The 16,069-nt window shown below is 40.9% G+C and overlaps 1 protein-coding gene across 1 annotated transcript in view; it reads left to right on the plus strand.

The window, feature by feature from the left end:
• The window catches only part of CAMK1D (calcium/calmodulin dependent protein kinase ID), a 384,454-nt gene that overhangs the window by 343,920 nt on the left and 24,465 nt on the right, over positions 1-16,069 (plus strand). Inside the window, exons 7-8 of the mRNA XM_077469551.1 lie at positions 5,131-5,243; positions 8,292-8,370. Coding sequence (XP_077325677.1) covers positions 5,131-5,243; positions 8,292-8,370 — 192 coding nt within the window. The remainder of the gene's footprint in view (positions 1-5,130; positions 5,244-8,291; positions 8,371-16,069) is intronic.

A 16,069-nucleotide genomic window follows, 5' to 3' on the forward strand; every position in this document is an offset into this window, starting at 1 on the left:
ATCTGCAGCGGGGTGCAGGTGTGATTCATCAGGAAGTCACATCAAACTCCCAAATCAAAGACAGTGGGATCCAGCAGTGGTGGGCAAAATGGCTGTGAGTATACAGCTCTGGACCCCATGGGCTGTTAAGTACATGTTCTTTTAAAGTCAACAGCTACAGTATTTGTAGCAGCTGGTTTGTAATTTTTTTTAAATGCTGGTGAAGTTCTTCTTTAATGTGAGTGGTCCTTTTTCTCTAGATAGCATTAGTAGATCGATCACTCATGGATTTTACGCATAACTTACGGCACTCAATTTTCTTTTTTCTTTTTTTTTACATTTCTGAACACATTGCTGCATTATGGATCTTTATGCAGCTGCTTGTCTATGGGCAACAATGCATCTCTGTTCAGATTGGCTACATGACTAATAATTCTGCATTTATATTTTAACTCATGTGCAATCCTTATTATCAATACGATATTGGTCAATATCTGAGTGATAATTACTGAGTGTGAAAAAGAATATAGAATCACTAATCTGGTTTTAAACAGTACATTCTAAATTTTTGGCTTTACCCCACAGTTAGATCTACCTGTCCGTGAGTGTGTGCAACTCTGGCCTTACACATTTCCATGAATTCTAAAACCTTAACCATGACAGGACAATTGATTTGCAGGACCATTATCACGAAAATTAGTTGTATACTAAAAAGAAAATAGTTGTAAAAACAGTTTGCCCTTCAAGACATTTACTTTTGCTTTTCCACACATGACACTGATTTAAATATTAAAGCCTTAAAGGGGTTGTAAAGGTAAATACAGAGCGGCTATAGCCGCCGGCTGTATCACGGGAGCGAGCCCGCAGATGCTTCTCACCATGCGAGGGAGCTCGCATGAACGTGAGAAGCATCTGAGGGAGGAAGCTGAGACAGCCACCGAGGGACCCCAGAAGAGCAGGTTCGGGGCCACTCTGTGCAAAACGAGCTGCACAGTGGAGGTAAGTATAACATGTTTGTTATTTAAAAAAAAAAAATTCTCCTTACAATCCCTTTAAGCCTTGTACACATGATCAGATTGTTGGCCAACAAAACGGTGGACTTTTGTCCAAAGGGCGTTGGCCCAAACTTGTCTTTCATACATACAGCCACACAATTGTTGGCCAACAATCACGAACGTAGTGACGTACTACTTGGTTTTTCAGATCTTTAGCGCCACCGTTTGGGCTCCTTCTGCTAATTTTGTGTTCGTGTTTCGTGCTTTTCATTTAGCGCTTTTCAGTTTGTGCTTTTCAGTTCGTTTCTTAATGGTCATTTGCCAACTAGACATGTTGCGGAATCGGAGGAGATAACTTGTTATTTATCATTGGCCTTGGAGTTATTGCTTTGACATTATTTTTTTGGTTGAATAATGATTTGATTTGGTATATTTTCTATATTTTTGGATGCATAGAATGCACTTTTTGGTTAAGTTCTATTGGTAGATAGCATGTCTAATTTTATTTGTTTTCTTTTTTTTAATGCACAATAAAAAAAAAAGGTGGAGAATAATACTTGGCTATGTGTTTTACTTCAAATGACAGTTTGGGAATAAGGCAGTTATATTTTAAAAAAATACAATGTAAAATTGACAAGGGACACCAACATAGTTGTATCTTTGATCTTAAAAACTATGAGATAATGGTGTTGTGGTAACTTGCCCAACAAAAAAAAAAAGCATAATAATATTATTCTTGATATCACTAGAAAAAAAAAAGCCTTTGAACATGTGTTTGCAATAACTCCATCAGTATCACCAGCAAAGCAGCTTCATTATTATCCCATTAAAGAAGAAGAGAATTGTGCGCTGCATTTTGACATTTCATAATTTGCCACGTCACAAATGTTAATTCTCCATTACAAACACTAGTTTACAAGACTGACTGCTCTTCAGGCTCGTCCTTGCTTCGGAGCCTGCGTGTTTGTACTTTTTTACTTTTGTCCGACGGACTTGTGTACACACGCTTGGAAAATCCGAAAACAGACATTTGTCCACAGAAAATTTTAAAACCTACTATCCAACTTTTGTCCACGGAAAATTTGACAACAATTGTCCGATGGAGCATAAACAACCTGTCATCACACGTCGGAAAATCTGATCGTGTGTACGAGGCTTAACTATACTGCTATACATGTAGAAACCATGTAACTGCTAAGTTACATGGTTTCTACAGAGACCATTATAATATTGTAAATACAGATAAATACAATTTTGAATGGACATCTGGGCTTTACATGGAGAAAACAGGTTATATTTAGAAACAGCTGAGCATCAGCCATTACCGGAGATTTAAAACACACTGTAATCCAAGAATACACTTATCAGACTTGCATCAGCGCCAGTTAGTAATGAGTAATAATTACCTCCAGACTGCTTTGTTTGGGTTATTGTAGTTGCTGTCAAAAAATGCATTGTTAGAAAAAGTGTTAGGAGAATTATAATTTATTATGTTTTCTGAGAAAAGTCAGATTTTTTTTTCACAGATGCTGTAAAATTCTCCCTATTGGTCCAACCTTTCTGAAACACTATCATTCAGCATTTTACTTTGTAGCAGTTTATTGTTTTTTAGATAAATTAGTAGCATTGATTAGAGTACAGGGCTCCTGCACTTGCTGGGCATTAGCTGGGTGTAGATGCTTTGTTTGTTCATCCAGGGGACAGATTCCTCCATTCACACGAGCTAGGTGGATGGAGAAATTATCCCCCCCAACGGGAGGTTGTTTTCTGACAGTGGCTTCCGCTGCTGCTGGAATACACTGATCAGTGGCTGCAGCCACTGATCTCTAAAAGCTTTCCAGCATGTCTGTATAACAGGGGTCGATCTAGCGATCGGTAACACGGAGGGCCACACACAGATCAAATTTTGTGTGGTTCCTGCTGAACCTACTGATTTTGATCCACCTGTGCCCAGCTTTAAATAGGTGAGGAGGGGTTGGCAAACCCTAGCAGTCACGCCGAGGTTGGCAACGAATGCCTCCATCTTGCCCTTGCACTAGTGCTGGAACTGTCAACTGTCATCCAGCACTAAGCCCAGAAACTGAAGCAATCAGTTCTATCGATCGCTACATAAGAGCATGCTATAGAAGCAAATGTAAATAGAATGCTTCCACATTCTGCTAAAATTAGGGGTCTATTGACATCACAAGTAACAACTCAGCACTATTCACACAGCAATAGATCACTGATTGCAGCCAGCAATAGATCATTGTTAGAAGCGATCAGCTGCTGCATAGCTGCATGAGGGGATCTGGATGAGATCTCCACCACCAGATCTGGAACCCATCACAAAGAAAGTGTAGAAAAACAGAAAAATAAATAAATAAGAAAAAAAAAAAGATCCCAACAATGACTTTAAATGATTTGGATGGCATTTGCACTTACTGCACAAACATCAAGTGCTCATGTAAGTGAATGCACTGTCATTTTTGTGATTGCAAACCTGTAAAAATTCACTATCAAGCTACTTTGTGCCCTTGTCAACTGAACATAATCTTATTTTAATGTTACGCTAACAATTTACACAAACCATTTTTTTTTTTTACTGTGTGTATCTCAGTGTTGCATATAAAGGGTTCTCCCTTAAATGTATACATTATTTATAGTATACTTTATATACTTTGAGCTTTACCTTTAGGCTTTATGTGTTGTATAAAAATTACACTAACATGATATTTTAATCAAGATGTTATGTTGATTTTTTTTTTTTTTTTGAGTAAATATAGGGGTGTGGGCAAATTAAATAAACATTGCATTGAAAAAAAAAAGAAAAATGCAATTTTTCACATTTTTTTTCTTTTTATTTTCAATAAAAACCAAGGAAATTAAAATATATGTAACCAAATTTGCTACCAAATTAAAGCTCTAATGTTACAGTGAAAATGTTAAATGTTCAAAAAAAACACCCACTCTTCTCTCATCCAGGCTTCTTGTCCCACTGTTGCTAGCTTTCTGTTCTCTTTTACCCCTCTCCCATATTTTCTATAGTGCTGTCTGTATTAGGGACCCGGCTTTCTCCAGGGCATCCTTACTGCTCCTGTATGAGAACAACCTGATGGGATTTTCTGCTGGAGAGCCTAATGGCCTGACAGCAGCCCTAAGGCTATCCGATAGCCCATCATTAACACTAACTTCACAGTCAGAAAGTGTTTAGCACCACAGACACACAATGTCCCATACCAAGATCACCAAACCCCCCCCCCCCCCAGACAGAATAACTCCTTGTGGTCATGAAAGGGGCTCAGAGTATTCTGTATCTGCAAAAAACATGGCTGTCAGTACTCAGGGTACCAAAGCTATCCAAGAGGCCTCCAGTGGGGGCAATGAAAGGATTCCAGTTTTAAAAAATTATCTTTTGTTCTGAGGTTTTTGTGTGTCTATAAGATTGTTATTTCTGCCTCTGTAACTAAGGAGCATTTTTTTACAAGGAGTGCCACACATATCTGTTGTGTATAAGCTCAGATTCCAAATCCAGTATCATTTAACCATGCCCATTTGTGGTCGAGCCATCCCTTTTTCTCAAGTTCTAAAGTTGGGAAGTATGGTGCCGGAAATGTTGTGGGGAGACATGGGAAAGGTGGGTTACAATGTATGGGCACACCATGGGGATGGGCTATTAGGTCTTGTCAGTCTTGTTTGGCACTCTCAATTTCTTATAAACACTTTTTGGCTTAAAAAAAAGTTACTTACCCCTTTCTAGAAATAAAAATATTATTATAGTTTATCTAAATTCAAAACATTTCATTTTTAGTCTTTGATAGAAAAGTACGTTTTTACATCTGTCCAGATTTTTACATTTTTTTCACTGTCTGTGTTCCATTGGGGGGATTTACATTTTTTTGCTGTCCTGGAGACATAGGAGTTGGAGAAAATCTCTTTAAAGTGAATGGAAATCTGCTGTTAGATGCATCTCACTGGAACTGTAACATTTAGATTTCCCACTGTGGTCACAAGGAAACATAGAGAGGGTGAATTTCCCTAGCAATGAAACAGCAATAAAAAATTAAGATGGGTTTTTACCATTTGCAAGCTCAAACCTAGAACAAAGTTTAGGCTTTGAATATGCTTTAATTTCTTTGTACCTGTACTGTATTAATGTTATCTATAACCTTTTTAGCCTCTGCGGATATCCACCTTTCTATGATGAAAATGACTCCAAACTCTTTGAACAGATACTAAAGGCAGATTATGAATTTGATTCACCGTATTGGGATGACATTTCAGATTCAGGTATGTGCACTACTATGCCATGTTTATTTTTTGTTTATTTTTTGTTTATTTCTGTGAATTTCAAATTGTGAAACTTTAACATATCTAAATACTAATTCAAAGTGGTTGTAAACCTCAGACATGAAATATGAACAAAGCTTAGCCCTCTATAGTGTGTACTTGTCTGAATCCAGAGCACTAAATGCTTGTTTCCAGGGGTAAGGCAGCACCATCTTAAGTATTGTTTTCTGAGTCCACAGTGGAGTATATTTCCGCTCCCTAACATTGAGCACTTCCTGTACTGTTAACCAAGCCTCCTTTTTAATCCAACGTTTCTATGCCAACCCTGCTTCCCTGTTCATAGCTGACTTGTTTTATTTCATAGTATTTACTTGTGCAGATTATCTAGTGTTTGCCTGTGTGAGTCCTATCAGCTTCAGCTGATAAGACTGCAGTACTGCTGTCCCATGCCCTGCTTTACATTGCATGTGAGGTCACATGGTCACATGGTGTGTAGGAGGAAGCTCTGAGTGATAATGCAGCCTCCTGGGATATCAGTAGTGTGCTGTAGGAAGTCCTGATAACAGATAGATAAGCACATAGATAGTATTCCGTAAATCAGAGGAGATCTGGGCAGGCTCAGTAATGTCATTCTAAAGAACAAAAAGAATTACAACAATACTAAACAAGTAAGGAGATATCTACAAGCAGTGTTCATTAGGGTTTTTTATGCTGATTTACATGGGACAAAGTTGTGGGGGAGGGTTTACAACCACTTTAAGGCCTCCTGACCCCCTGACATGCCACATTTTTTTGGGGGGAGGGGAGCGGGTGCCTCATTTTGACAGGTACCCAGCTCCCACTTCCCCTCCGTTCCCTATAATCTTCTAGGACAAGTCACAGATCCCAGAAGATTGCCCAGCCATTCAGGTCAATCAGCACGACTCACGTATGCACAGTGCATACCCGACTGTGAAGCTGTAAGCTATCACAGCCGGGTGCCCACAGTAGTGATGCCGGTGCCACGGAGAGGCAGGGGAGAGAACTGAGGTTTCAGGCAGCCGCATTGCTGGACCATGGGACAGGTACCATACGTGTGTGTTTATTAAAAGTCAGCAGCTACACTTTTTGAATAAACACAGAAACACCTGGAACTGCGCTTTAAGTGGTTAAATATTTTAGTAAAAAGGGAATAAAATTGCCCATGGAACCCCATGCTCAATTAAAGTGGGATTCCACTCTTTTTTTATTTTTTTCTTACCTGTCTCACTGGTGGGCGAGTGCTACCTTCGATTGGCATCCACGTCCGGCGTTTATTTGACCCCCGGCGGGACAAATATTTTCCTCAGGATGACTTATAAAAACCTGCTCTGGTGTTTTCCATTTTAACTGTGGGCGTCTGAAGCCCACAGGCATTTACTTCCTGGTATATGATGACGTCTGGCTCCCAGCATGCTCCGCTCCATCTTGCACATGCTCAGTGAGAGCAGTGACAAGGAAAGAAAAACTTTCATTGTCCCCCATGGATTCTTGGAAAATTTCCCAGGGACCATTGCGAGGACGATAGCCACGCCTACTCCCACGGGAGGACAACCCGGAAGTCAGCTGAAACATCAGAAATAAAAGGTAAGTAAATAATATTTTTTTTTTTCAGGGTTCGTTTAGGTAAGTATGCTATCTGTTGATTTTAATAACATGAACTTTCATTTTTAGGTACCAAACCACTTTAAAGCTGAACTACAGCCCCACCTTCAGCCTTGCCTTATTGTACAGGCTTTTTTCCTGTATTGAAATGACTTACTGTGTAGTTTCTTAGTGTGCAATAGAACCTGCAGCAAATCTGATAGAGCCTACCTTAATTTCCTCCCAGCAGCAACCTTTTGTCAAAAAGAAAGCTATACACGTGTAGACACATTGAGGCGCATCAAGCACTTTGGCGTTCATTCATTTCATTGGCCAAAATAATCATTTATTATGGCCATTGAAAGTAATTAACACTCAAGCGCTTACTGTACCTAGTGTTAACTTCTGCTGAAGTGCTCTGCTTCTGAACGTATTGGCAGTGATTTTTTTTCTTTCTGCCTTTAAATGCCTACATAGACACATATGGGGCGATTTACTAAAACTGGAGCACACGGAATCTGGTGCAGCTGTGCATAGCAATCAATCAGCTTCTAACTCAGCACAAAGCACTTCCCATTCTTTCTCTGCCCCATGCAGCTGCAGAGAAAGGCATGTGTGTTTTAACTTTGGGGTGCACACCCTAATGCAGGGGTAGGCAACCTGTGGCCCTCCAGCTGTTGCAGAGCTACAAGTCCCATCATGCCTCTGGGAGTCATTGTAACTGCCAGCCTTGCAGTGCCTCACGGGAAATGTAGTTCCTCAACAGCTGGAGAGCCCCAAGAAAGTGCTGGATGGCCGCTCTCTGATGCAACACCTTTATTGTGCAGAACCAATAATATCCAAACTGTCAATCCATAGATCACAAGGGGTTTTTCAATGCCAGGCTCGGGCAGGTCCAAGGCTGGGTTTTCTACAGAGAAGACTAAGGGAGTGCAGGACCTGGCTATACCTTCTGGAATGGGCACTTTACAATTTTGTAGTTGTATTTGTTTGGTATGTGCAATTATCTGAAATTAATATCTACAGTTGCATAGTAGGGTGCCTTTGTTTTTGGTTTTATTCTCACTGTAGGTTGGTCCTGCGGTGTGACAACAGATGGAGTATTGTAGTAAGATTGAATACACTCAACGACTAATGAATCAGTCAGAAACAATCATGTACTGAATTAATAACTCAACATACTTGTTACTTTTGAAATAACAAGGCTTTTGATTACTTGAACAGCAGCCCAAGAATTGCTTGACGTGATATTAATCATGATCTTTAGTTTACCTTAACATATCATTTTTGTAAATAAGCGGCTGATATTCTGCAAACAAGCCCACAGGGGGAAAATCACATTGTAAATTCCCGACTGTGAATACAAATAAATGGAACAGCTGACTTAAATCACAAAAATTAGTACAGCAGCTCCACCATATTTAAATGTATTCTGTCTTTTAACAGCTAAAGATTTTATCAGCCATTTGATGGAAAAGGATCCCAACAAAAGATACACTTGTGAACAAGCACTGCGACACCCATGGTAAATGCAAATCTTAATGTTATTTATAAATCCTACCTCTATGTAGTTTAGGAGCTTACACTAACTACATAACAGCATTATAGTATAGCCATATATAAAATCAAAGACTCCGTCCAGCCAACCTTGATTTGAATTAGAAAAAGGTCCAGTCCATGAGTCTCCACCAAAGCCACGCCCCCTGACATGTTTTGCTCCACCCAGTGGGTGAAGCAAAACATGTCGGGGGCATGACTTTGGTAGAGACTTATGGGCAGAGGCCGTTTTCAGGTTCACACTCAGGTTAGCTGGATGGGAGTGCAGCATTTCTTTGATGTTATACATGCATCACTTCGGATGAGCAACTTGGTCAGTCTGCACCTTTCTCCTTGGTGACTGCGGGAGTTTGGCTTCCCCAGCTTGAGTGGCGTTCATAATCTAGCACCAAGGTCACAGGATTATGGCCATGTCTGGAATATAAGACTTGGGTCATACAGCTCCTTTTACAGTGAAATTGAGATCCACTGCCACACTTTGGAATATGGGTTAGTGAAGTTCTGCTCAATGCCATGCTCATCCGCCTGCTATGTCGATCCATTTTTTATGAATGCTGAAGTTACAATAATTCTGTACTATGTGCCTGGGTGGCTCTCTGTGTGCTTTTGGGGCAACCCTGTTTCTTCCGGGGGCAGTAAACTCCAAATGTGTGCTATTCAAATAGTTCTGATATCTGCAAAAGTCACTAGCAACCTGGTATTGGGGTAATGAAGTATAATATATTGGTTCATTATCAAACCACCATAGTCTGTTAGAACAGTGGTCATCAACCCTGTCCTCAGGGCCCACTAACAGAGCAGGTTTGCAAGATAACTGAAATCCATCACAGGTGATATCATTTGCTGCTCAGTGATTGCAGTATTCTAGTCTGCATCTCCCCAAGGTAATACATAAAATCTGGCCTGTTAGTGGGCCCTGAGGACAGGGTTGATGATCACTGTGTTAGAAAGTTGGGTCATCACACCAATAATAAATCTAATGTTGTCACAAAAAAATCAGAATTGGTGTGAAAGGCAACTAATCCTGTGTTCACAAAAGTCTGGTATCCAAACATTCCTGCCACAAACTTCTGATCCCAACCACCAAACAATCTTTACTTTACCACAACACTGCATAAACAAGCTCATCCATATATCTGCCAGCATATTTGTTATTTCAGGGGAACACTTTCAATCGGGAAAAATGATCTTCATAGATCCACCCATTCTTCAAGAGCAATTGGACCAAAGTTTCTCCCCAAGCTGCAAATTGCTCTAGCCATAACAATCATTGTACAATCATATAGAAATATCTAGAATTATGATGATCCAATGTATACTTGTTTATAATGTTGCATGCTAACATGAATTGTGTTATGGAAAGATATTCAAAATTAATGGGCTGCCATCGCACCCTAGTGCACTTTAAATATGTGTGGTCCTTTTTTTCTAATGCACTTCCCTGAGTTGCTGCATGCTTCAATGCAGATGCATTGCCTTAGCTCATTGGAGTACCATTAAAATTGATTGGCATTGCATCGCAGAAACACATGCTACATGCATTACTGCAACACAGAAGTGTAAATGGACCCTTAAAGTGTGTGCAAAACCAAAGCTTTTTTTTTTTACTTTTGGATAGAGTAGGGAACCTCTGTCAGGTTTTAATGTGTCAGCACTAGGAACAAGAGGGCACCTCACGTGCACCAAAAACCACTGAGCTAGAAAATCTACTTTATTGTTCCAATTAAAAGTATTCCAAAATAGTGCCGTTAAATTAGCTATAAACATCAAATTTACAGTATAGTATAGTATAGCAGGAATGACCCACCATGTGATCAAGGCTCATATACCTGGTCTGTACAGTATACATCCACACCTCTGTGTTACAGCAATAGTGTGGATCTATGCTCTGGCATAGAGGTGTGGATGGATACAGATCAGTTAAATGAGCCTTGATCTCATGGTGGGTCATTCTTGCTATACTCCTTTGGCAGATCCTGTCTTTCACCCAATTTGGTGTTTATAGCAAATTTAACGGCACTATTTTGGAATAATTTAAACTGGAACAGTAACGTTTTTTTGTTTGAGGTTTTTATTGCTGCCTGTATCTTTGAAGGGTTGATTACCTTTATTACCGAAAATAAAGTGATGGAAACTCCACAAACTTACACCAAAACAGTGAGTTAAAAGAAATCTTCCAATGTGGAAACCTGTTCCAGTGACACCTGCCTGAGGGAAATTCCCCTTACATTGTAGAGATTTCCTTTCCAACTCTATGTACAGAAAGTTAAGGGAAATCGCTCAAAAGTAACACAGACATCAAAAGACAAACTGTCAGGGGTTTTGATCATTGCATATTCCACTCAAAACTCAAAAAAAATTATATGCATGCAACATAATGAATGTATGTTAAAATGTGCACTATTGCCCGTTTCATGATCATCGGTAGACTGCAGCGACTCGTTCTTAGCCTAGCCACCCATATTAAAGACTATGGGCTACTAAAACAAACATTACCGCTTTGGTACAGCAGCTTGAATCATCTTCTGCCTGTAATATCTTATGAGATCTCTGCTGTGGCATAACCAAAACTATAATAACAGACAATCAGTACTGATCTTGCCCCCCACCCCCCTCCCCTCAATTGATAAGCACCCTACTTTCACACACAACCACCCACCCCCAGTACATCACTTTAATAGAGCATTTTCATTTCACAAAGCAACACAGCTCATCACCCTCAACACACCATCCCCACTGTCAAACACGGTGGTGGCAGCATCATGGTTTGGGCCTGCTTTTCTTCAGCAGGGACAGGGAAGATAGTTAAAATTGAAAATTGAGGGGAAGATGGATGCAGCCAAATACAGGACCATTCTGGATGAAAACCTGTTGGAGTCTGCAAAAGACCTGAAACTGGGACGGAGATTTATCTTCCAACAAGACAATGATCCCAAACATACAGCAAAATCTACAAAGGAATGGTTCACAAATAAACGTATCCAGGTGTTAGAATGGCCAAGTCAAAGTCCAGACCTGAATCCAATCGAGAATCTGTGGAAAGAGCTGAAAACTGCTGTTCACAAACGCTCTCCATCCAACCTCACTGAGCTCGAGCTGTTTTGCAAGGAAGAATGGGCAAGAATTTCAGTCTCTCGATGTGCAAAACTGATAGAGACATACCCCAAGCGACTTGCAGCTGTAATCGCAGCAAAAGGTGGCTCTACAAAGTATTAACGCAAGGGGGTCGAATAATTTTGCACGCCCCACTTTTCATTTTTTTATTAGTTAAAAAAGTTTCAAAAATCCAATAGATTTCGTTCCACTTCACAATTGTGTCCCACTTGTTGGTGATTCTTCACAAAAAATAAAAATTTTATATCTTTATGTTTGAAGCCTGAAATGTGGCAAAAGGTTGAAAAGTTCAAGGGGGCCAAATACTTTCGCAAGGCACTATATATATATATATTTATTTATTTATTTTTTATAAATATTTATATTTATTAAAAAAAATAAAAAATCAGATTTAAACACATAATTAGTTTTTTTATTGGCTTTTATTTTTCTCATTAACAAATGGGCTTATTTTTGCTAACATGTATGGATGGCCTGTTAGTATACTGCCAACAAGGGACAAGCAGTATCAGCTTTTTACAATGTGCATATTTAATACTGATGGGACCATATAAATGGATTTCAGTATTTTAATGGTGTTTTGCCAGTTTTCTTACCTCTTGAAATTGGAATATTGTATTATTCATTTTTATTTAAATATGTACAAAAATAGCTTTCTTTGCATAAAATGCGCTTACCAGATTGCCTTTAATAGGCCCCAAGTGAGAGGGATTAGAGGCTGAAATATATTACAGGACAGCTGCTTTTCACTGTTTTGGTTTTACCTAAATTTCGGAAGAATATCCTGAGAACATCTGGGGGAAATAATTGCAGCACACATGGGGGTGAAGACACTATTTTGAGACAACCATCCAAGATGCAGAAAATAACTTCAAAGGACTGTAAAGATGACTACTAGTGTGATCACTCCCAGATGCCTCTATTGCACTTCTCTGTCTCCAGCCAGCGTACACACGACGGCTTTCATTACATCCAATAAACATCAGGCAATAAGCGAAATGTGTTAGTCGCCAGGGACCAATGAAATTATACCCAAACTGCATTGATGGCCAGAAGTAGTACAAAAGCTCTGAAGACTATTTTAATCTACAGATCAGACAAATGTCAGTTGGACCTGGAACTATATTAGTTTGTATAATGATTAAATGATAAAATGCAAGTACAGCTTTTAAAGGCACAGGAGTTCAGGTTATGCAGAAATAGACGGGGATTCTTTACATCTCAGGATGTGTTTTTTTTTTATGTTCTCTGACCTTTCACATGTACAAAGGAGCGTAGGTTCACAATTCAATAATGCCATATCTGCTGAAAGTACTGGTCTGTTCATCTCTCACACTCATACCTGTTGACAGTTTAGTAAATTGCAAATATTCTCAAAATCAATAACAAGTCTGTGCTTAGAAAAATTATAATTTTAAGAATTATAAACTAGCAAAAGAATACATACTTCATTTCCAATCATATGTACATAAATATTTGTAGTGGCAGAAATAGAATCAGTGCGGAATCAAAATAATAAAGATACATATATTCATCTGGAGGATCACTGTTACTTACCTTTGGGTGGTGGGAGTTTCACTGCAAATATCCACTGTGGATTCATGCACTTCTGGATTTCACTTTGATTGACTTCTTATGATTGTTGCAATAATACAATTTTTATTTTGGGCTTTTCATATTTTTTGCTTAGAGTTTTTTTTTTCACTTGTGTATGTTGTATTATAAACGTTGTTATTATTTTGATACCCCACTGACAGTGTCATATTTATAAGGGGGCAAAAGGTGCAATTGCCCCAGGCCTGGCATCCAGAGGGGGCCCCAAGCTTCCTTATAATAAAATGTGATACTTATAAAATTAGTTTTATTATTAATGAACAAAGTGTGTGTGGGTGTCACCATACAGAACAGTTAAGCCTGGTTTCAGATGCAAAGAAAGAGATGAGAGCTTCTGGCAGATGTTTTAATAAAATTGAGGGGAAAAAAAATCAGACAAGTCTCCTATTTGGAACCTAACTTATAATTTTTTTAGAACAAATTAGGTTTTTCATGTACTACAGTTCACTTTTTTATTTGTCATGTAATTTAGTTTCTATGTTGAGGGGCTCCCAAACTTGAAGTGCCGCGGGCCCCCCTGAAGTCTAAATACAGCAATGATTCTATTTCTGGTTCTGCAGTTATTTATACATAATTGAAATATGCAATCCTCCATGTGAATATAATTAAAATCTAAGTGTTGCCAAAATAAAAAAAATAAAAAAATCTGCACAAGGGACATAACATACTGTACAGTCAGTAGAATGTGTCCCTCACCACCTCTTGCACTGTAATATTCTGGTGCGGTGGGGGTCAATACTACTAAGGACTGTCACAGGTTCTCATCAAGAGATCTCGACTATGCCTTTCCTTTCTGCCCAGCTCATCCATTCATAAAAGTCGTACTACAGCTTCCATGAATGAAACCGGATCTATGAATAGAGGATAGCTTGATGATTGATAGCTCTGAACCGTCCATTTATAGATCCTGGATGCTGGACATTTCCTCTAAACTGACAGCAGCTAAATGCAGGTAAACACTGAGTTAAAATGACACAATTGAACAATCATTACAGTAAAATCTTGGTTTGAGAGTAACTTGGTTTGGGAGCATTTTGCAAAACAAGCTAATTTGTTTCATACATTTTGACTTGATATACAAGCAAAGTCTTTATGTACAAGTAGTGTCAATCCACAACTAAGTATAAAAGAGAAGAGAGGCTCCTCCAAGCGTAGCAATATGGTTACATTTAATGGAGGTACAACATTTAGGCTCGGTTCACACAGGGGCGACTGCAATCCGACCTGAGGTCGCCCCTAGTCGCCTCAGGTCGGACAACATTTAAAAATCAATGTAAGTGAATGAGAGCCGTCTTAATGCACGCTACTGAAGTCGCCTCTGACTTCAAGTTCTTGTACTACTTCAATCCGACTTGTAGGCGACTTGTACCCATTGATTTCAATGGAGGTCGCCTCCTAGTCGGATCTCTGTCTATACGGAGGAGACTTTGACAGAATTATTAGCTCTGAAGGGAGAACTCCAAGCCAAATTTCTGAAAAAAAATTGCCGTGGGTTCCCCCTCCGAGAGCATACCAGGCCCTTAGGTCTGGTATGGATTCCAAGGGGAACCCCCTACGCCGAAAAAACGGCGTGGGGGTCCCCCCCAGATCCACACCAGACCCTTATCTGAGCACGCTACCCGGCCGGCCAGGAAAGGGGGTGGGGACGAGCGAGCGCCCCCCCCTCCTGAGCCGTACCAGGCCGCGTGCCCTTAACATGGGGGGGTGCCTTGGGGGAGGGGGCGTGCGGCCCCCCCACCCCAAACCACCTTGTCCCCATGTTGATGAGGACAAGGGCCTCTTCCCGACAACCCTGGCCGTTGGTTGTCGGGGTCTGCGGGCGGGGGGCTTATCGGAATCCGGGAGCCCCCTTTAATAAGGGGGCCCCCGGATACCGGCCCCCCACCCTATGTGAATGAGTATGGGGTACAATGTACCCCTACCCATTCACCTGTAAAATAAAGTAAAAAAAAAAACACAACACACAAGGTAAAATAATTTATTGCACAGCTCCGGGGGTCTTCCGTCTTTGGGGGTCTTCTCGTCGGACTCCTCCGCTATCTTCTTGTAGCTCTTTTACTAGCGGAGGAGTCCGGCATTCTTCATCGTCGCCGCGGCCTCTTCTTCCGACTTCGGGGGTCTTGTCCCCCTCTTCGGTTCTTCTGCCGGGCCACCGCGCCTTCTTATAGCTCTTTTGCAGGCGGTGGCCCGGTCTTCTGTCGCCGCCACCGCCTTCCGTTCTTCTTCTCCTTCTTCTCCTGGAGATGTTGACTCGACGCTCTCTCCGGCCGCAATGCCAGGGACGCGCTGCGCGGCGACTTATATAGAGACAAGGGGCGGGGTCATCGGTTGATGTCACATGGGTGGATGTCACATGGGTTGATGTCACATGGTGACTGTCGCCATGTGACATCAACCCATGTGACCAACCCATGTGACACCGCCCCTTGTCCCTATATAAGTCCCCGCGCAGCGCGTCCCTGGCATTGCGGCCGGAGAGAGCATCGAGTCAACATCTCCAGGAGAAGAAGAAGAATGGAAGGCGGCGGCGGCGGCGACAGAAGACCGGGCCACCGCCTGTAAAAGAGCTATAAGAAGGCGCGGTGGCCCGGCAGAAGAACCGAAGAGGGGGACAAGACCCCCGAAGTCGGAAGAAGAGGCCGCGGCGACGAAGAAGTATGCCGGACTCCTCCGCTAGTAAAAGAGCTACAAGAAGATAGCGGAGGAGTCCGGCGAGAAGACCTCCGAAGACGGAAGACCCCCGGAGCTGTGCAATAAATTATTTTATCTTGTGTGTTGTGTTTTTTTTTTTACTTTATTTTACAGGTGAATGGGTAGGGGTACATTGCACCCCATACTCATTCACATAGGGTGGAGGGCCAGTATCCGGGGGCCCCCTTATTAAAGGGGGCTCCCGGATTCCGATAAGCCCCCCGCCCACAGACCCCGACAACCAACGG

The sequence above is a fragment of the Lithobates pipiens genome, unplaced genomic scaffold (genome assembly GCF_037356315.1).
Source record: "Lithobates pipiens isolate NorthernLeopardFrog02 unplaced genomic scaffold, aLitPip1_a1.2 Scaffold_8, whole genome shotgun sequence".
NCBI classification, from domain to species: Eukaryota; Metazoa; Chordata; class Amphibia; order Anura; family Ranidae; genus Lithobates; species Lithobates pipiens.